This window comes from Myxocyprinus asiaticus, chromosome 21, assembly GCF_019703515.2.
Source record: "Myxocyprinus asiaticus isolate MX2 ecotype Aquarium Trade chromosome 21, UBuf_Myxa_2, whole genome shotgun sequence".
Lineage (NCBI taxonomy): Eukaryota > Metazoa > Chordata > Actinopteri > Cypriniformes > Catostomidae > Myxocyprinus > Myxocyprinus asiaticus.
In genome coordinates this window covers 20,803,613-20,826,406 of record NC_059364.1, presented here as the reverse complement: position 1 = coordinate 20,826,406, position 22,794 = coordinate 20,803,613, and the positions used below count along the sequence as shown (strand labels likewise).

General features: G+C 37.0%; 1 protein-coding gene across 6 annotated transcripts in view; it reads right to left on the bottom strand.

Annotated features, from left to right (window-relative positions):
• The window catches only part of LOC127411899 (potassium voltage-gated channel subfamily KQT member 5-like), a 217,528-nt gene extending 205,567 nt beyond the window's left edge, over positions 1 to 11,961 (bottom strand). The window contains exons 1-2 of one of the 6 annotated variants that reach the window (XM_051647772.1): positions 11,333 to 11,464; positions 1,255 to 1,420 (exon numbers count right to left, since the gene is read on the bottom strand). In XM_051647772.1, the coding sequence (XP_051503732.1) occupies positions 1,255 to 1,271 (17 nt within the window). In that variant the 5' untranslated portion in view covers positions 1,272 to 1,420; positions 11,333 to 11,464. Of the gene's footprint in view, positions 1 to 1,254; positions 1,421 to 11,332 lie in introns of all 6 variants that reach the window. The other 5 variants (XM_051647769.1, XM_051647770.1, XM_051647775.1 and 2 more) reach the window with 5 other exon arrangements.
• Between the last annotated feature and the right edge of the window lie 10,833 nt (positions 11,962 to 22,794).

Sequence of the window (22,794 nt, the reverse complement as noted above, 5' to 3'; positions counted from 1 at the left end):
GGCTGGTTGGGATGCTCAAACAAACAGAGGAATGTTTTGATAGCACCATAGAGCCACAGTGTTTAGACTTTCGGGGGAAATCAACCAATGAATGGCTTACTTACAGTTGTATTTTTTGTATTAAGCTGGGATAGGAAAAAGTATTTTACATTGAAAAAATGACATGCCACACAATTGGCATCTAGCAGATAAAAAATATCCCATTGGCTTTCTGGTGTAGTTATGTAGGATACCATTGGGCCAACAAACAACTCTCACACACATACTGTTTGCACTGGGTCGGCACTTTATCACAGCAACAATGTCATGCTTTGTCAGAGCTGCCTTTCTGCCAGCCTGGGATGAAGCTCTCCTTGAGAAAACAGTCACTCAAACTTTATCAACTATCATTAGGCTTTCTTTGACCACACAATGGAGTAGGCTCTACACTTGACTGCACCCTTCAGTGTCTTGGTAAAAAAGCAATCTACTTTAAAAGCATTGCTTTTGTATGATTTGATATCAGGTAAAGAACCCCTCAAGTCTTTAATTTGTGTTGTAAAGCAATCAAAGAGTATTGCATTTGCATTATGTCCTGCTTTGATGTCAGTGTCACGTGTAATACATCTTTTGGAAGAAATAAGAATGTTTCTTTTTATCCAGATGGTTTTCAATTTACAGTAGGCTGCTCTGTCCATAGCATAACAAATACACATCTATGTCTTTATATTATATGTAGGCTACTGTTGTACAAATAGAACATTGGAGTCAGCTGAACACAATAAATATGATAAAACCAGAACTCACCCAAGTTAAACAAGAACAAGAAAATATAACAACTACAGTATATAGGTCTAGTTTAATTTAAGATCAGTTAGACCAACCAACCAACCAACCAACCAGTTTAATTAAACTCAATTAATTTCCAGGGCACCATTTTTGCCATAAATGTACAAGTACAAGGCAATAAAGATTGTCTACTTACTGGATTTCAGAGTATTTGCTATTGAACTATCAACTTTGTTTCTCCAAAAAAAAAAAAGTAGCTAGTTAAGAAACCAACTACTCTACAGAAAATAGTTCTGCTAAGATGAAAGCTAGCCTTTGGGGAAAGTAGTAACACTGCAGGCTACATGGAAGCTAAGCTACCTCTTAGTCAGCTGCAATTTGATGTAATAGGCCACAAATTAAAAACACACGTCTCCAAATGAAGTACAACAACAAAAAACTATATAGCTATTTCGTGTTTTGTTAGTGTTTTGGTTATGTCTTTACCTGTGATACGGAGTCATTCACAAGTTGTACATACATGTAAAGACCTTCTTCATCGCTGGCAAACGATAGCATAGGTTTTCAGATTTAGATTTAATTGATTGTATGTAATATCCACTTCATCCAGCACTCTTTTTGTTCCTTGTGTTGTAAACAACGTATCGTGTTTCTGTGAGGGAGAAACACATATCTGGTGAAAAACCGTTCCAAATGATTCAGTGAGTCAATCCGAATGACATTTAAAAACGTTAAAATGGTTAGCTTTATTCCATTTAAACTCATTGAAGCTTTGGATAAATGTATCTAATTTGTGATTTTTTCTTTCTTTCCTATAGGCCAGTACGGGTTCTGAAGGTTAAGTGTTTTTTGTGACAAGCTCTAGATAGACTGTTGTTGTTAATGCACTCACAGGTGGCGCTGATGTAGGCTATCCCTGACCAGAGCCCAGAAAAGATGCTGTGAGGAGTTTTACAGTCTTGTTATAGAGAGGTCACTGCTTATCTAATGAGGAATTTGGTTGTTCTAACTTTCCACATTTTTAGAAGACAAATATGAGCTGAATTTGGACTGTGGAGTACGAGATTATCAGGGTGAGGAATGCCTGATGTTTTTCAGAACAGAGTGGAAGTGAAAGAGCTGTTAGCATGCTAGCGTGGGAGTTGTAGCATTGAAACTCCACTCACAGAGCCTAGAAATTACACTCTAAAGATAACTGTTTCAGACAATATGCACAGCTTGTGTATTTCAATGTCAGTTCCACCCTACAATATGCAAGTCAGACTTTTGACAACCAGGCGTAAAGTCCAGTCCAAGAACCATTCACTTAGACAGGAACCAGAGTTTAGTTTGTTCTTCCTCAAACAAAACGCTTAAAGGATTCCAGGTAAAAAAAAAAAACAAAAAAAAACAAGTTACATTTACATTGGCATTTATTCATTTAGCAGATGCTTTTATCCAAAGGGACTTACGAAAGTTAAGCTCAATCGACAGCATTTGTGGCATAATGTGATAAAAAAATACATATAATAATAAACATTTTTGATTTGTCGCTCCATTTCTTAAAAAAAAAAAAAAAACAAATTGCAAAAGCAAAAAAAAGCACATATTTGGGTTACAGTGGGGTACTTATAATGGAAGTGAATGGAGCTAATCCGTAAAATATGTTAAAATATTGTTTCAAAATTATAGCCACAAGATGTAAACAATATGCATGTTAACATGATTTAAGTGTGATAAAATTGCTTACTAACCTACTCTGTGTGAAGTTTACAACTTTTTCAACTTTACAATTTCGCTGCCATGACGACGTAATGCCGCAAACCCTGTAATCCCGGTAAACGATGATTATAAAAAAACTTTACAGCTCAAACAATACAGTAAATGATGCAGTAAAGTTTTAAAAGAACAATTAATGCAAGTGCTTTTATAAAATTATAAGCTTCACATTTTATGCCTTTAAACCTTCCCAAACTTGGCCCCATTCACTTCCATTGTAAGTGCCTTACTGTAACCTTGGTTTGTGCTCTCTTTTTTTTTTTTTAAAGGAGGGACGTGTTGAAATAAATTTTTGAGCTAATCAACATTATGCCTCAAATGCTGTCCATTGAGCTCAACTCAACCCTGGATTTGAACTCGCGACTCCAGGGGTGGTAGTCAGCATCTTTACTCGCTGAGCTACCCAGGCCCCCCATTACATCCCAGTTCTGCTTTAACAGGGGAACTCTGTCACGCTGACAAGCAGATGAAAAGGAAGAGAATGGTGAGTGATGTAGCACGCCCACAATTTTCCTGGCAAACCAATTACTCTCTCAGTTACTCTCCCTGTTTGTTTGGGCACTGCTGGGCAGGGAAGCCCCTTTGGGTTATGCCCAGCTTATGTTGCAGAGCTTGCTATTAAAGAGAAGTCGGGTGCTACCATCAGTCAGCCCCCTTTCAACAAGGGCAACTAACATAATGACCACTTTCTGATGTTTTTATTATCCAGCACCCTGTCAAAATCATTATATCTGCTGAATGGAATCGCAAAGTCCTTGTGTTAACTGTAGCGAATGAGACTTCTATTGATTCGCCATCCATATCATGAGAATAGATTACAGCGAAAAAGCAGTACTGGAGCTGTGAGAAACTGTTATTGGCTAATGGTCTCCCCGTTATTAAACTCAATGCCAAAATCAATTTGAATTATAGTTTCAACTAGTTTCGAAAACAGCACTGGTGGCTGTTTTACAGGTAGGCACAGACAGAATATATAAATATACACTCACCGATTTTTGGTGCCAGACGGGCTGGTTTGAGGATTTCTGTAACTGCTGAACAGAAAGCTAAGGCTGCAGTGGATACAGGCTCACCAAAATTGGACAGTTAAAGACTGGAAAAACATAGTCTGGTCTAATGAATCTCGATTTCTGCCGAAGAACACAGATGTTAGGCCCACTGCAGCCTCAGCTTTCTGTTCTTGGCTGACAGAAGTGGAACCCGACGTGGTCTTCTGCTGTTGTAGCCCATCCACTTCAAGGTTCGACGTGTTGTTCATTCTGAGATGCTATTCTGCTTGCTACAATTGTACAGAGTGGTTATCTGAGTTACCATAGCTTTTCTGTCAGCTCAAACCAGTCTGGCCATTCTCTGTTGACCTCTCTCATCAACAAGATGGCATCATTCTGAGTAAACTCTAGAGACTGTTTTGCATGAAAATCCCAGGAGATCAACAGTTACAGAAATACTAAAACCAGCCTGTCTGGCACCAAAATCATGCCACGGTCTAAATCATTGAGATCATCCCCCCCATTCTGATGGTTGATGTGAACATCAGTGATTTTAAGCATTGCACTGCTGCCACACGATTGGCTGATTACATAATCGCATGAATAAGAAGGTTTAGAGGTTTACCTAATAAAGTGGTCGTGAGTGTATTTTTATATAATCTGTCTGGGCCTACCTGTAAGATCAGTGCTGTTTTTTGTGCTGAACAAAGTCAAAACTCTAATTCAAATTAACGCTGGTATTGAGTTTAATAACGGGGAGACCATTAGCCAATAACAGTTTCTCACAGCACCAGTACTGCTTTTTCACTGTAATCTATTGTCATGAGATGGATGGCGAATCAATAAATATCTCATTCGGCTGATAAGATAATCGTATGAATAAGGTGACAAGATGTACCTAATAAAGTTGTCAGTGAGTATACATTTTCTGTGCTGATTTTGAGAGAAAATGGAATTCAAAAAATAGTTTTAATGCTGCGTTCATGTTGTGTCAGAATTTCTGTAATTCACTGATTCTTGAGATAAGGGAAAAAACATGTCTTACATAAAGTCATCTTTATTTTAAAAATCAAGAAATTCATAACAATAAAAATACTGGAAAAGCTCTGTGGTCACAGCTTCAGCTTGTCAACTCCGTCATTCTCATTATTATAATTTCTGTTAAAATTGTGAGATCAATTTAGGCATTTTAGTTTAGTTTAGATTATAGAGGCATCTTCAACTGAGGGGGAAAAAAAATGGCTCCAGTGTACAACACATGGTTAAGATGGAAAAATATTACATTTTGTCAACTCAGTCAGAATTTTCAGAATAGCATGAAAACAGAAAAGAAATATACAAATACAGAGAATGTATTTTATCACTTAACTCCTTTACTGATCACTATTATTAGATAATTAAAGACTTTACACTTGTTGGATGAATCAAATTAAAATAGCACGCTTTTTGGTGTGTCTGACAGAGTTGACACAAATTACAGTAAGATGCAAGTTATGAAGTGAATAAATGTCCATTTTCAGAAAAAAAAAAAAAAAAAAAAACGTTTTTATAAAAACCTGTTCCCTTACATCGTTCGTTAGCTGAGACCTTTGTCTACAAATATATCCATTTCAAATTAATTTAGTATTAAAAAATAGAAACTCAGATTTTAAAAATGTTTTGTCCCTTATCTCAAGAATCAGTGAATTACAAGATGGCAACTCGGAGCTGTTCACTTCTTCGGACCTCAGAAGTTACTATGTTGCTATGGCAACACTCAACGGCAAAATGGCTTTGTTGTTGATATATTAATCACTTTACTGATTTACGTCTTGCAAAATGTTTAAGAATAAAGAAAGCGCTCCAGGTAAAAATGGCATAAAATAAAATGGCATATCAAACAGAAATGTATTCACTATTATCTTTAACTGTTGAGGCCGCTTTCATATTAGCTCTTTTAAAAGTCCTTTTCAAGGCAAGTCAGTCCACTTGGCCGCCAACTTGGTAACACTCCCGGGCAGCTATTTTCTATGGCTACAAACGGCATAAAAGTACCGCTATTTTTCAGGCTGGTCCAGGTAATGCACATGCATGCTTTAGAGTTAACTAACAGGCGATGTCTGTATCTAAAATGTGATTGGCTCTTTTACCTGTAAGGCAGGACTTCCTTTTCTACATCCACCATATTGGGTGTTCCAATTTCTCCCATTCATATTAATACAAGTGCTCCGTTTCGGGCTAAATAGTCTCTGGTTCTTTTGACATGATGTCACAACTGTCAAGTCGGAGTTTACAATTTGTAATTACATGTTCTATGAAGACGTGATAGTTTTTTAGTTTACAAGTTGGAATCTCACAATTACGGTAAATACGACATGAACGCACCAAAAATACTGCACTCTCATTGGTAGCTGAATGCATCATTCACCAAATCAGCCAAAATATTTGATCAACAAAAATGCCAAAGGTGGGGTATTTCTAATATTTTTTGAATGACAAGCAAGGAAAAATTATGGTCCTGGCACCAGCCTCTTTGGAGTCCCCCTCCGCAATTACAATACGTAATGCCCAAATAACAATTATGCAAATATATGAAATAAAGTTGAAATTATAAGATATAGTCGCAAACTTGCAATTACGAAAATAAACACATCATTAGCATTATACATTGCAACAGAGACAATATAATGTTACTATTATACAGCGAAGTTTATAACAACACATGAATTGATTTCGTGCAGGCCTGTTTATACTGTAGGCAACACAATTCAGAAATATTGTTTCTTGACTATTTCAGCAAGAATTTAGGTTACTTGTTCTTGCTATCATAGGATGCAGAAGATTTTAATGACAGGTTAGTTCATCTGAAGTGATGTTAAACAGTAGGACTGAGATGCCCAGACACTTAGACCCATGTTCCATGCTGCTACTTCTCTCGCCACATGGCTGGCAGCTCAACATACTCAACTCAATACAGTGCCCTGTCTGAGGGCTGCAAGACCTGTCTTGTGTCATGGGCCCCTGAGATGATCAAACAGTGCCCTTTTCAAAAGCCTTTTCATCTACCATTCATACTCCCACAGGAACACAGACATGACACCCTGTTTATTACCTCCTCTTTGCACTTTTTCAAGATCTGCAATCTGTTAGAGTTTGTCTAAAACCTTTTTTTTCCATTAAGTGAGAGCCAACTGTTTCCATTTACCTTCCAACTGTGAGCAATAGCAGCTTGCTCTTTTATGACAATGGTGAGAACTCCTAGGAGTGAGAGTGACTGGACCGCTTTCAGTAGCCAACTCGTCCATGGTCTTCTCAATCAAACGGATGGTGTGTTAATCTTTAAATATTAGTCCTCCAGAGCCACAGAATTGGAACAACATCACTGAAAATTGCAGCATGACACAAATTATTGAACACTGTAAAAATTTCACTCCATTAAGAAAAGTTTAATTAAAAAGTTAAGTAAAATGAAAGGTTCCGAAGTTCATTGCACTTTTTCAACCACTTTGAATTGAATTACTGATGAAGAAAATCATGAAACACTGAAATCTCTGAAATAAAACCGGGCAGAAATTACAGAAATTACTATGACAAGTTAAATGGATGGAAATTTAAGTGTTAGTTTTTGTTATAACATAATGATGAAAACCTTTTACAGTGTATAGGCCTACTCTAAGCAGACCTAATTGCACAATCAAATGGTGTTAGGAAATTGGTGCTTAATGTCAACATTGATTCAGTAAGTTTATACGACTTGGCTTGAAATGACAGATTGAACTATAGATTTACATCTCTTGCTTTAATCCATGTTAAATAAACCTAATCCCCCTTAGAGATTTCCAGTGTAAGATAATATGGTTAAATCCAAACTGACATCTTAAGCCGAAGTAAAAAAACTCTAATGTTATTTGGCTGGCTTGACTTGTATATCACATTCAGTCTGTCGATCCGGGTCAGTGGTATACCAGAGCACCTTCCTGAGTGCTAGGAGAACAAGAGGCCCATTATGATTATCTGTGTCACAGCTGGGGCTGGAGACCATTACAGGTGTGAACTTTGAAATATTTTGTTACAATATAAAAGCAATTTACTCAGTGTGCGGTACAAATCACCCTCAATAGCACGGCATTAAGTCAATCTAAGCTGTCTAAGGAGAATATTCAGTTTTCTAAACTAAGAAATGGAATACACATAGGAAATGTGAATGGGGAACTCAGTAAACCTCAAACCAGTAATTCTGTATCATTCCACCACTCTTTATCTGACTACGGTATTATGTACTGTTACAGATGATTATGGCAGTGTTCACCAACTGAGCAATTTCCTTTTTCATTCTCAAAGAATGTAATTTTTGAGGGAATAAAGGAAACTGAATGTGGCCTTAATGATATGTTCATTATGGCAGCATAATGCCTTCTTTGTGTTGGTGAAACTGCATGTAATTCTACATATTTTGAAAGGATACAGCAAGATTTGTTTAAAGTAAGTAGTACATTTCTATAAGTTAAGTGTAGGGTTGATCTTACCCTCATTACATTAACAAGTATCATATGTGGTAATCAGCAAGGGTTGTTTTTAAGATATCCTTGTAGAGCCTGAGCAAGCTATTGGATTCCCTTCCTTGCAGAGTTTAGCTTTAACCCTAATCAAGCACACCTGAACCAGGTAATCAGGATTACTTGAAAATTACAGGCAGGCGTGTAAGAGCAGGGTTGGAACTAAACTCTGCAGGATGTGGCCTTCCAGGAATGGAACTGAAAACAATATCTGTTGTAAAGGGTTACAGATTGATTTTGAATATAGGACACATACTGTACATTCTATAGTAGTGCATTTAAAAACACAAATTTGGAAACTTTCCTTTCACTCTGGTGATAAAAAGTTGATGTTTATACTGAGGTGTGGCTCTGGGGCAGTGCATGGAGCTTTAACCTTGGTGAAATGTGCTCAGCTGCAGTTCTGTAGTCTGCTCATCACAAAGAGATAAATGAGTTTGCTTTGATGCACATTTGCTGGGCTGAGCAGACAACTGTGTGTTATTGATATGGCCATTAAAATCCCTTTCATTTAAAAAAACATATTGAACCGAAAGTTCTCCAAACAAAAGGGTAGTGTATTGTAGTCTCACGTGTGACATATACTGTCATATGTGTATTACATACTGGATGAAAGTGGGTAAAAAATAATAATGTAAATCCTTGCATTTTCTAGGGGCATTTTTGCCACAAGCGTCAAGCCCTCCTTAATTTTTTACCCTGGTCTTAAAGAGTATCATCTTAGAAACTGCAGCACACCATTTTATCTACCTTTAACTATGTAATATGGAACAGCAAATGTGACATTCACTAATGACCTCTTCACTTTCACTCACAAATTTGAAATTGCTCAGTTTATTTCACTTACTGAGACCAATTTCACAAACTAAATGACAACTTCTTTATTAACAATTAAATTAATCAAACATATACTCATATGGGACATCTGCAGCTACATCTGACGCATACACTGAAAAAAATGATTTTGTGGTGAAGTAAATATAGCAGAAAATAAAAGTACTTTCTACATTGAATATGTTAAAGCGTGGACTTGAAAATATTACATTTGTTTTTTAATTAAAGCTTATATGTCAAATGTATGATCATTTTTATTTTAACAATACATCATCATGTATCAGTTCTAAAGTAAATTTCAGTGGTAAATAAAATAAGTACATTTTACTTAACATTTCAAAGCTGTTATTCCCAGCATGCTTGAATAATGAGCTTGCATGGTTTCACTGTTTGCAAGTTTATTTACACCATTTTATTGTTGATAATGATGTTACATTTTAAATGTGTTGTTTTGTGAAGTTCAAAATTACCCGTTCATTATTAAAAAAAAATTATCTTTTATGGTGTTTTGTGCACCAAGTGTTGAGGTCTGCATGAGCAGCTCCATGTTGTGATCTTATTGCCAGTAATTCAAGGTGATGTTGTCTCATGACTACATAGCATACATAGAGCTTTCATGTGTAGAACTTCCATATGTCATGTGGTACATTATTTAATGTGTTAATAATGAAAGTTCAAAATGTGGAATGTTCTAGTAAAATGTTCATTTAAATTCAATTAAGTTTATTTAAAAACAGTGTACATCAGATTTGTTAGTAAAAGTTACTAAGATGTTTAAGTTAAACATACTCTCTCACTTTAATATTATGTCATGAAATTAAGTAGATTTTACTAAATGGTAATTTTTTACCATTAAATTTACTTGAGCTCAAAAACTTGTGAAAAACTTGTCATTTTTTTCAGTATACTTGCACAAAATGGTAATTTTTTTGTTTTTGTTTTTGCTATGTAGACTCTTTCCATTTACAAGCATTAGAGTACATTATTTGCAGCAAAAGTTCCTTTCATATAGCATGGGTTCAAGGCACAGTGGCGATAGGGCAGGATTTCTGTAACTGGACACATCTGAACACCTACCACCACATTACTTGTGCATTGACTTCAGTAAATTTTCCCCTATATGCATTCTTGCACAGCCTTTTATCTGTTTTATGGGATTAAGATTTTCTTCATCATGGTCTGTATCATGTTGTATGGCCAAACCTCTTACCACATTTAGATCTTTACACTCTGTTTACTGTCTTTAATTCACACACAAAATTTGAGTTTGTCTTACACCCTTTAAATTAAATGCAATGCTCATATTAATTATGAGAATCAAAGATGACAGAACAAATGCTGAACAAAAATGCCTTGAAAGCTTGTCAAACACTAAATGCTGATAAAACTTAGTAACTCTTGTAAGAGCCACTTCCTTCCTCTCTTGACACACACACACACACACACACATATATAATATATATATAATTTTTTTTTCTTTTTTTTTTACAGATAGCACTCATTCAAGCATGCAACACAGTTCAAGTGTGCAGTATTCTGTGATGTTTCTGACCAGTGTGGGACAATGCAGTTGTTGCAGATGTAACTGCTTAACCTCCATGACCTCTGCTGTCCTCTCAGCTCAAATAAAGCAAAAACATCCTGTCTTGCAGCTCAGAGCAGCGCTTCAGTCTTGCAATCTGACAGCTCAGCTTCCTCCCAACGCAAGCGCTTCTTACAAAATGTCAACAGACGCAACATTCTCTGAACATAAAAAGTATGTCTGTGTAAGTGTATTTGCCATAATTAGGGTCATATAAGAAGCATCTCTCACAGGGAGTGTACAGAAAGAAAGAAAAAAATCTTTCCTAACAATCTTAAACCTCTTTCCAGTAACATTAATGCCACATACAAATTATATAGCACAAACCCTCTGTGATCTTGGTGTGTTGAAATAATAAATGGCTATGTCTACCAAACCTTTTTTTTTTTTTTTTTAAAGGCAAACCAGTCTTATGTACCACCTAGACAGTGTTTGGGAGCTGTTTATTAATCGAAATGCCTGAATTACTTACTGCCATCATAGTATATATTATTCATTATCATTGAAGATGACTTATACTGTATAAAGATGAGTTGTCAGCTACTAAAAGAAGTTACTATCAAACAGTTATATTTTAACACTAACACTCTGACACATACATTTTGAACAGTATTACAATTATCTGCATCCCTGCATTTATCATTCAGACATAGTACAAAAGTAAAATAGCAGCATTTGATAACAGAGACCTTTAAGTACTAAGTGTATTCATGCTTAATTTATATATCATACTGTATACGAAGAAATAATGCATGTAATGCAATATGAATAATCCTTGTTGTAGTATCTGAAGTAACAGGTGAAGTAACAGGTGTTCCCCGTGATATTAATAGTAAATGGAGTAATAACAGAAAATGTTCACTTACACGAAAGCATGGTAAACGAATGCCCAGGCGCGCGGTCGCTCCAGGACATTGTAGAGGCAGTTCTGGAGCTTCCTGTAGCGCGCGTTTCTCCGGCCACTCTGCGCGCTGTAGGTGAGCGGTTTCCCGAGCAGGCTCAACCGGGCGCCCTGCTTTCTCCTAATGTTCTCCGAGCCTCCTGCACCTGTTGTGCCGGGCGCCGACAGCAGACTGTCGACCGTCCTGGTCGCGTTGTTCATTGTCCCACAACCGGCTTCGACATCTTTCATTCCATAGTTCTGAGAGGTCTTCATCCAGAGACCAGTACCGCCCTCATCGCCGCTGTGGTTGCGGGGCATCGCATCACCAGCGCGGGCCGGAAACGCGCGTCTGGCACCAGCGGTGCGCACATATAAAGAGGCTGTGATGCGTAACTGTCACATACACAACAAGAGCTTCACGGTCTTATGTAAAAGCATTAAGTGTTTTATTGTTCTTCTCTTTTTTTCTATATTTAACAACAGGATCCTTATTATGCTTCACCTACTGACAAGTGCAGGCATCCAGCACATTTCCAGGTAGTCTATGAAAGACTTGGTAAAGTTATGAACCTTCAGATGGCTCAGAGAATCTGCACGCGCCGCCGTGAGATTGGAGTTTTGAAGGAGCATCACCATCAGCGAAGGAGATTTGTTGAGGGGAGGGCATCATTAAAGTAACACGCTCTCTCTCTCTCTCTCTCTCTCTCTCTCTCTCTCTCAATGTGTGTGACTGTGAACCATAGGCTACTGTATTCCAGATGTCCTCACAAGATCTAATGTAAGATTGTGAAAACCTCCAATGCAGGCAAATAATGCGCTTTCTGAAGTGCGCGCTTTTGGTTTTCTTTCCCCCAAACATGTAGAGGAAATAATGTCTGCAGATGAATAACTAAAAATGCCACTTTTCCGCCAAATCAGTTATTTATCATAAAATGCGTGTAATAAACTGCATTACTAAGTGTTTGGCATCGCCACGCGCTCCCTCTGCAAATGCCCTTTTATGTCGACCTGAGAGAAAGAGCTGCGCGTGAACACTTTGTGATTAAAGACAGCATGCAGCTTTTTTTTTTTTTTTTTTTTTTTTTTTTTTTTGGTAGACATATCTGACAAGTTCTCCAAAATAGAAGACTTGGGGAAAGTTAGTTCAGCCTGAAAGAATCTATCATAAATGCGCTGTTATTCTGTTGTTGATGCGCCTGTTGTTTTTCTGTACAGTGTGTATGTGTGTGTGTGTGTGTGTGTGTGTGCGCGCGCGCGCGGGTTTGGGTGGTTTACGAGGACATTTGTTTTAGGTTACAAACTGGTAATTGCAAGGGTATTATGCTATAAATGTGGTTTATGAGGACATTTCTAGTGTCCCCATAATTCAAATGGCTTAAAAAATATACTAAACGATGTTTATTGAAAATGTAAAAATGCAGAAAGTTTTTTGTGAGGGTTAGGTTTAGGGGTAGGGTTAGGATTAGGGGATAGAATCTATAGTTCATACAGTATAAAAATCATTATGTCTATAGAGAGTCATAATAAGGATAGCCGCACCAACGTGTGTGTGTGTGTGTGTGTGTGTGTGTGTGTGTGTGTGTGTGTGTGTGTGTGTGTGTGTGTGTGTGTGTGTGTGTGTGTGAAAGTGAGATGCCAAACGCAGCTGTTCAGCTCTTCACGATTGTCTCAGTAATTCAGGGAAATCTACCAGGATTACCTTATCATCTAAAGCAGTCATTTTACTGTTATCATCTAACACTGTCATTCCACAATGTGCTTCCAAACGAGCAAATCTCTTACCAGATCATCACAAAATCAAAATAAATAATAATTAAATAAATTATTATACCATTAAGTCAGCATACAAAATATAACAGTAGTTATTACATCAGGCTTGGACATCATGTGTATCAGCTTCTTGTTTCAGTGTTTTTCTCAAGATGTATTTTTTGTTGTTTCATATGTAAGAGTTTTTTCTTTTCTTTTCTTCTCTTCTCTTCAAAATGGAACTCCTTTTTTATTTTACATCTTGTCATTGCAGCGCGGCATGGTCATCTCACAGCAAGAAGGTCCACGGTTCTAGTCCCGGCTCACCCAGGGCATTTCTGTATGGAGTTTTCATGTTCTCCCTGTGTTTGCGTTGGTTTCCTCCGGGTGCTCCAGTTTCCTCCACAGTCCAAAAACATGCAGGTTAAGTGAAATGGAGACTGTAAATTGCCCATAAGTGTGCATGTGGAAGGCTTTAGACAGTTGGGATAGGCTCCAACACTACCCGTGACCCAACATTGGACAATGGATGGATGGATCTTATCATTGCAGTCTCAAGGCATAATCATGATTTCAAGATCTATTACACTTCCTGGTGCTTGACACATGCGCAGAGCGGTAGATTGCGCTATAGGAAGTGTTATTGAACTTGAAATCATGATCGCCAAAGAGACTGCTATCAAGATGCTAACTGAAAAAGGAGTTATATTTTCATCTGTTCTCACCCAAAACCCACTGTATTGCTTCAGAAGACATTGATTAAACCACTGGAGTCATATGGATTACTTTTATACTGACTTTATCTTCTTTTTGGAGCTTTTGGAGTTCTGGCCACCATTCACTTGCATTGTATGGACCTACAGAGCTGAAATATTCTATTCTAAAAATCTTCGTTTGTATTCTGCAGAAGAAAGAAAGTCATACACTTCTGGTATGGCATGAGGGGTGAGTAAGTGATGAGAGAATTTTCGTTTTTGGGAGAATGAACTCATTAAAGGGAAAAAAAGAGAAAGGTCAAACAAGTTGAATCATGTGCACTATGTGTACTGTATAACGTGCAAATAGAGCTTGTTTAATAAATTATTTTATCTCACACTAAGAATAGACATACAATATAAAGCTAATTATGCCATATGGCCTTTTCTTATGTCCAACTCTGTAAGGAATTTACACATACAACATTTATTTTTGTTTATTTGTTCATGTCCTTCTATATTCTGTATTTTCTATTATATTTTTATACAGTATGTCTTGCCTATAATTAGTTTGCCCAGCATCTTGAGTTGGATGGTGATCCAATGGTGAACCTTTCAATAAAATGCAAGTCACTAAAGAATCATCATGCTTGTGTAATTAGCACAATGTTCTAGCAGTTCAAGCTTTCATCAATAGAGCAACCAAGAGAGTAATAGAGTAACAAGAATAACTCGTTTGTAATGCAAATACTATAATTTTTATTAAGTTTACTAAGTGAGGCTGACAATGCAGACCGGAGCTTTTAGCAAGTCAGCATAATTAATAATTGCAAGTTACTGTAAGACAAAGCAGTTTGTTCAAAATGTAGGCCTATCACTGTACTTTGTAAAAAAAGAAAAGAAAAAAAAAGTCTAAAAATGAACTTAAGGCCTAAATTGTTATTGACATGACTTTTTTTTTATCCATTTAGTTATAAGGTTAGTCTTTCTGGTGCTACTTTTTTGACATTCACACATTATGACAATGACTGATTTTGATGATTATTGATGATGTTGTCAATATAAGTTTTGTTTTATTTTACAAAGACAAATTATGGTGTCATGAAATATTCTTTGTTTTTGTTTGTTTGTTTTGTTTTTTCAAATTAAGCACAGTTAAAGATGACATAAGAGTGCATATCTGCAGATTTTTTAGATGTGTGCGTGTGGGAATAGTGAGAATGCCTCCTAATGGGTGTGAAGAGGGACTCATGCACATCTATCAACAGCACACTCTAGTGGTGTGACCCTGTTATTACAACATACTGGATACTGTACCTACATTACTGACGTGTTAAGTTAACCCAGTGACCAATGACTAATAATGTCACATTATGACAAGCTACATTTAAATCTGTAAATAACCATTGCTTGAAGCCTGAAGTATAAACCCATTCCTTAAAAACATAAAGGCAAAAAAAAAAAAAAAAAAAAAAAAAAAAAGTAAAAGAATCTAAGATCAATATCCTTTGGTGTCTTTTGCCTTTACCAGAACTAATTATACTATCGATCACATTTACATTCACATTCATAATAAACTAGTTGGACTGATAAGCTTTGGCCATTATCGCAAGTTCTTTGAATCATCAGAGAATTAAGTAAAGCCTCTAAATGTTTGGGTCTCCTCCACAGAATCCATCAACCTGAAACACATTTCTGCAGAATGTGAGTATGGCACGGTGGTGAGAGATGGTGAGAACTCAGACAAGCTCTCCAATAACCTCAGTCATAAAAATACTATGAGAATTATATGGCCATCGGGATCAAGGCAAATAGAAATGAGTAATGCGTCTTAAAATATTAGCAATAGATTCATTTGAAGAATGGAGCGCAAAATATGCTTTTTTACATATTTGCAAGACTGACCATAAATCAAGCTCAGTTTAAAAAATGTTTGAAATCTTTTCATGGCCCTGGTTTCATTTCCCATGCAGCCTGAAACCAGACAAGAGTAGACTGTTGCTAACACTCTTTCCTTTAAGAGCTGACTGGTAATTCAACAGCCTTGAGTTTATGAATACTTTGCCAGTGTCACAGTGTCTAACTTGCTCTTTCTATGCAAGAACTCCAAACAATAGTTCCATTGGTATGCCTTCAGCAGAGATGACTAGAGTTCATCTCAATCCCTTGTTAATATTTATTGTTCACAGTCACCTATTCCTTTTTTAACCCATTATGTTATTCAGTGTACACTAAATTATAATAATGCCCACTTAATTGCTTTGTATGTCTCTTATGAATTTGATGTGCCTACATTCTCTTTTTTGTTTCTTTATTTTAAGCTTTTCTTACTCTCAATATACCGTTTTCCCATGTTTGACCTTTGCAGGGTTTGATTCCAGTATTGGATCTGTGATTTGTATAAGGAAATAAACGGCACACATAAATCCAGTACTCTGTTGGCCACTTGCATAAGTGCAGGGTAATCTCATAGGAGGACAAAACACTGCTTTAAACAAAGGTCTTTAGGATTTCTGTTGAGTTCCTAAATTTCCAGAACTTCAACCACTAATGAACCTCAAGTCAGTGTTTGAGATGTTGCCATTGTTCCTATGGTTAACAAAAACTAAATGATACTAGCCAGCTCATCAGATAACTGACAATTTTCAGATAGTCCAAATACTTCTTTATTACTATACTATTTTTCAGCCAATAGTTTTAGCTGAATGGACTCTGTGAGATGAGGTGAAATGTTTATTATTTTATATGTACCTCAGAGAAGTACATAAAAACCTCCTACAGTATCTAGTGCTAGCATGTGCACATTTGAGTGAGCAAGTGAGGATGAACAGCTCATTTTGCTCTCATTCAGATTAAGTAACTATTACCCATCTCAACAGGATGCATTTAAATGTTTGCTTGATTCGAACAAGGTAATCACTCAACTAGGTCCCTTCACTGAAGGTCCCACATAGATGCAACTTTGAAACACTTGACTTTCACAAACAGAACAACAAAAAAGAGTGTTGCTATCACTGCTATTGTCAATGAATTTGCATATTTGGTGCAGTTTGTGGTTAGTTCGCCCAATAAATAAAGAAATAAATATAAAGAAATAAATCGGATTATTTACTCAACCTCATATCATACCAAACTGAATTACTTTCTTTCTTTCAGTTCACACAGAACGCATTTGTATGTCCATCTAGGCTGTTTTAAATTTTTTTTTTTTAATTCTGTCTAAACAAAAAAATAAATAAAATAAAAAAACAAAAAAAAAAAAACTTGTGCACGTGATGCTGAAAAAAAAAGAAGAAAAAATAAGCATGTGTTTTTCCGGTCATTTTTGACCCATTTTAATTTTGCTTCTTTAATTAAAATGGTATCCTTCATCTGAGTGGTCCAAGACTTGGTTACTATTCCTACATTTGCCATCTGAACACACACACACACACACACACACACACACACACACACACACACACACACAAATGGACTGGATTTGATGAGCTGAGGCTTTTTGGAAAAAGTTGTGTTGTTCCAGGTCAAAATTGACCCATCATATGAAATGAATGGGAAAGACTACAACATAGAGCAATTTTTTTTTTATTTGTCAAATAACAATCAACAAATCAGACACAATGCGGAAAACAATCACACATAAATGAAAGGGTGAGACTATAAAACATCCACAATGTAGAAAACAAATGCACGCACGCACACACACACACACACACAGGTTTGTTTGCCTATTAGTGAAAACATCTCATAGACTTCCACTAATTTCATATTAGGCTAATTATATTTTCTATTCCCCAACTTTACCCCTAAACCTTACCTTCACTTAAACATGTGCACACTACTAGATTTGAAGATCAACATCATTTGACCCATTTTATTAATGAGGACATTTGGCCCTCACAAGTGTAGACCTGTCCACACATAACAAATATACCACAGTTCTAAGTCTGAGTCTGATACATGTGTGACAAAGTTTGTGCTAGAATTTTGATGTTTGATGTTCGAAAATATGTATTTTCTGTGTAATACAGTCAGATTTGACTGTGGCAGCATGGTCAGGTTTGACAGCATATTGGAGCATCATTGCAAAATCTCACACTTCAACACAAGTTGTTTAAAAAATACAATTTGATAAATAATTGTTTTTGTTATAATGTCTGAATATACAGTATAGCCAATGCATAACTTGAGATTATATCTAGAAATTAAGTTTGTTACAACACTGGCTTAGAGCTCAGCCAATGCATGGAGCACTGAAGCCATCTACTGGACATAGTTGTCATTCCATGTAATTGTTGTTTTTTTGTCACCAGAAACCCACAATGCATGACATATTTTTATGTTTTGACACTCTTTCAATTGACTGAAATTAAGGTTTTTATTGAAAATAAAATGTGCTTTTTTTATTTGAAAATTAATGGTGTAATATAGTAATTTAAAACTAAATAAGGTTAAATACCATAAACTCAATATATCTTTAAAAAAATAAAATAAAAATATTAAACATGTATTTTCAGGTCATTTTTGACCCGCAAACAAACTTAAGTGTGACTTACAAACGAACAATGCATAAGGGTTAAAATGCATCTCGAGACACCTGTGAAATGTAAATTATAAAGTACATTATGACAGAATGTTTCTGCACTGAACGAAGTAAAAATAATGTATATGACAGACCTTTTCACTCAGGTTACAACTTATATAGTTTGCAAGTTTGCATATGGCAGCAGTAATCTTACTCATTAGTACACTGGTGGTTACCCTGCCCTGATTACTCCAGTTAGTACCCCTACCCCCTACACGTAGGCTACATTACTCCATTTAAAATCATTAAATTAACTTTATTTACTGTCTCATTATTTCTTCCTGTTAAAGCCTTTAGTTTCAAATTCAACCACTCACACCTTCTTTGGACTTGGTAGATTGTCCAGCCTATGTTGTCCAGTCATGGTTGATCTCTCAACATCCGGTGGGCCATCTGCGGTGCGTGGTGGACTGAGGTTTGGTCTCGTGAAACACACATTGGTTCCAGCTGCAGACATCCTTGACCATTTCCTTTTCAAAAAAATTTATCAGGGGAATTGAGAGTATCCTGCTCCTGGTTATAGAATCAAGGTGTGCATTCTCTTATGATTATGTGTGGCTTTTGTTTAACACATCATTCGTTTCTGTGTAGATAACCAAAAAGTTTATATTTGTCCTTTTTCAAAAACCCTCCTTCTTACCTTTATTTCTGTGTGTGTTTTTGATTCAGATTTTTGCTTTACTCTCATTACTCTGTTCAACGTCATTGCCTGTTTCTACTTTCAGTATGGAATTTATGATTTGGATTATGGAAAAAAGCAAACTTTTGTTACAATCCAACTAACTGTACAATGATCTCATTATTTTCCTGGCCGCTGATTAATCTCACTACTAGATTTGATTCTCAGTGGTGAAGCTCTTTTATGTTATGCCTTAAGTAATAACGGGTTGTGGTGTCTCCTGTTCTATCGTTGACCACTGGCCAGACATTAATGTGAAGTGCATCAGTACAATAGCAGCAGTGTGAGTATAATGCATCAAAAGAAGTTAAACAACACAGAATCTATCACTCAGAATATTTAAAGCATAACAGAAGGGCTGAGCATCTTTATAAAAAAAAAAAAATAAAACAGCTTCCATTTCCTTAAGGTCATGTGCCACTGAGTGGCTACTTTTCTACCTAAACAGACACTGACAATAATTTACAATTAGATCTATAACTGAATTATGCATTAGAGTCTGGAACTGCTGCTAACTGGTACAGCATAAACACACACACACACACACACACACACACACACACACACACACACACACACACACACACACACAAACTTGTTTTATAATGTGCAACTCTCCATAGACTTCCAGGCATTTTATGGATTTTATACAGATCTAACGATAATTTCTTTCCCCTACCCCTAAACCTTGCAGAAAACTTTTTTAATTTTTAAGAAAACATCGTTTAGTATGTTTACTAAGCCATTTCCCTCGTGGGGTCTGCTGGACATTTGGTCCCCACAATGTTGCATAAATTTGTACACACACACTCACACACACACTCACACACATGCTTTTATATATAGTTTATGAGGTCTTTCCATAGACATAATGGTTTTTATATTGAGCTAACTATATGTTCTATTACTTAACCCTACCCCTAAACCTGACCCTCACAGAAACCTTTTGGCAGTTTTACATTTTCAAAAAACATTTAGTATGTTTTTTAAGCCATTCAAATTTCGTGGACACTTGAGGTGTCCTCATAAACCATGTTTATAGCATAATGCCCTCGTAATTACCAGTGTTTAACCTAAAATAGTGTCATTGTAAACCATACTGTATATACTAAAGCACACACACAACACTGTCTAATGTCACTGCATTTCCAGAAATCTATAGCACTGAGAGAAGAGGTATTTTTTAGTAATTGTTAAGCATCCCCCCTGCACAAACTATCTTAACTATATGTATGCAAAAATATTTTAAATAAAAGGATGCAACAGTGTAGTGCTATTTGTCTCCACGTGGTGGAGGGATTGGATTATGATTAACTACAGTTGATGAATTGGCTGACAGGATTATATCGGGCCTACCCTTCTTTGGTTTCATGGCATAGATAAAAACCTGACCTCAGATTTTACCTGTTCCCCTAGAATGAATTAGACCATCCCCATCTCTTTAACCACACACCCTCTGTCCAAAACCCAGCTCTACAACCTGGGGTGCTTCTCATTTCTAAAATTGTGCATCCTCGATCTGTTTCCTTGCATCGTAGCTCCACCCTCTTAGGACGTGAAGAAAGGATGTGGATGCAAGGACAAGAAACGAGGATGGAGGAATCTAAGCTGTCTTTGTAAAATGTACTGTCCTGCTCACTCAAGCTTCACTTCAGAGCACCATCTTTGTGGAGCTGCATTGACTTGTGAGCGCTTGCCGTTATGTTGTTGAAACATGATTAATTAATATGTGCATAATACATCCTGATAATTAAAGATGCATTATTGAAATCTGTGACAAATATGGTTTATTTGAACTTCAAAGTTGAAACATGAATTAAAACTGTTGTGCCAGATGTGAAGGGGGAGGAGAATTTGTGTGTGTGTCAGTTGCTAAGACGAAAAATACTTATGCGAAGGATGCTCCTGTGCTTCCTCGCTCAAGCATCCTCAGGAAGCTTCCTCTGTCCTCAGTTCTCACCTCCTTACAGTGCATTTTGAGAATTGATATGTCCTTCAACATGGCAGACTTTGATCAGTTTCTGTATCACAGGCTCAAAGACGGAGGAGCAACGGAAACAATGCACAGTTTTTAAAATGAGAAGCTCCCGTGATGACAGCAAATCCAAACACAAAAAAAGGCAGAGAGCACTCTTTGATTGGCTAGGCTTTCTGACTGGCTAAAAAAAATAAAGGTCACTCCCCAGACTTTTTTTCCTGTTTTAAGAGCCTAAGATACATTTGAAAACGCATCCTTTTTTTTCTACATTTTGGCCTTCCATCCACACTGAGACTTCTGAGAACATTGAGCTTTTCGAAAATGATCTCCCAAGTGGATACATTTTAAACTGCTGTATTTGCATTGTAATGTGGACAGGGAAAACAGAGATATTCGAAAACAATAGGTGTGTTCGACTTGAACTGCATCTCGATTTGCTGATTGGTGAGATTTGCCATTTGCAGTCAGGGAGGAGTTGAAAAGAGAGCAGCCAAGCCGGACACTTTGCTCTTTCCGTCGTCTGCTGAACCTACAACAGTCCCAGAAGATCACGCGATGTGATTCAGATAGACAGATGCTTGAATTTTACACAAAATAATCAGAAACATTATTCATTTGAAAGGTTTATGTGCTGCTTAATACAGTGCCTGTTGGGTGTGCAAGAAGAAAGTACAATAAAGGCCTGTATTATTTTAATACCAATAAAGGAGTCAGTATTTTTAATCATTTTTAAAGTTTTTAATGAATAAACATAATATTACTATGACAAACATAATATAACATGATACAAACATGATGTACTGTTATAAAAACACAGAGCTGTGAGAGTTTTCGCCGACCTGGAGGTGTCAGAATAAACACAATGGCAATGGCATACTACCACACTACTCTTATTTCTGCCATAGACTGACATAGCAGAAGTACTAAGAGTAGTATGTGAAGTATGCAATTGCGAAAGCAGCCCATGAAACACGTGTAACCATTGTCACGTTGTGAGTCTGGCCATTTGTGAATGAGCTGTGCCATCATTCCAAGCTCATGCAGCTGCTCTGGAGAAACTGCAGAGGCTGCACCAGGCGGCTGCTCTCGAATCGCTCTCGAGGTACTTTGATGGCATACGTCACGGTGACGTGGCAGTGACGCCGGTTCAAGTCAGACAAAAATTCTAACCGGCATGCACTGCTTCAAGTCCAGCACTGATTGGTCTGTGCAGTGCTGCATGAAGTCGAACACACCTATTGATGTATTCGTTGTCATGTGATGCAATCATATGATACATTCAAACCAAAACATTCAAGATGGCGGCTTATGTTGTAACCACGTTGTTGTGCCTGCTATCCACTTTGATTGGTTGTTAAAGATTTTTTTGTACAACCTTCATACTGCATTCCTACAAAGGTGACAAGAAGTTTCCTCAGAATTGCTGTCCAGAGGTGGAACACGAGCAAAATTGTGTTTCAGACCGTACATAGAACTGTGATTTTGGGTGCGACCTGGACCCAGTGTGTGGTGGGACAAGTTTGTAAATGAAATGGTCATGCCCGAGGAATGGCATTTTATGTTTTATGTCTTACATTTTTTCCCCCTGCATGTGTAGTAAGCATTTTAGTGTGTGTGTGTGTGTGTGGGGGGGGGAGGGTTCTCCCCTTTTTCTCCCCAATTTGGCATGCCCAATTCCCAATGCACTCTAAGTCTTCTTAGTGGCGTAGTGACTCGCCTCAATCTGGGTGGCGGAGGACGAATCTCAGTTGCCTCTGTG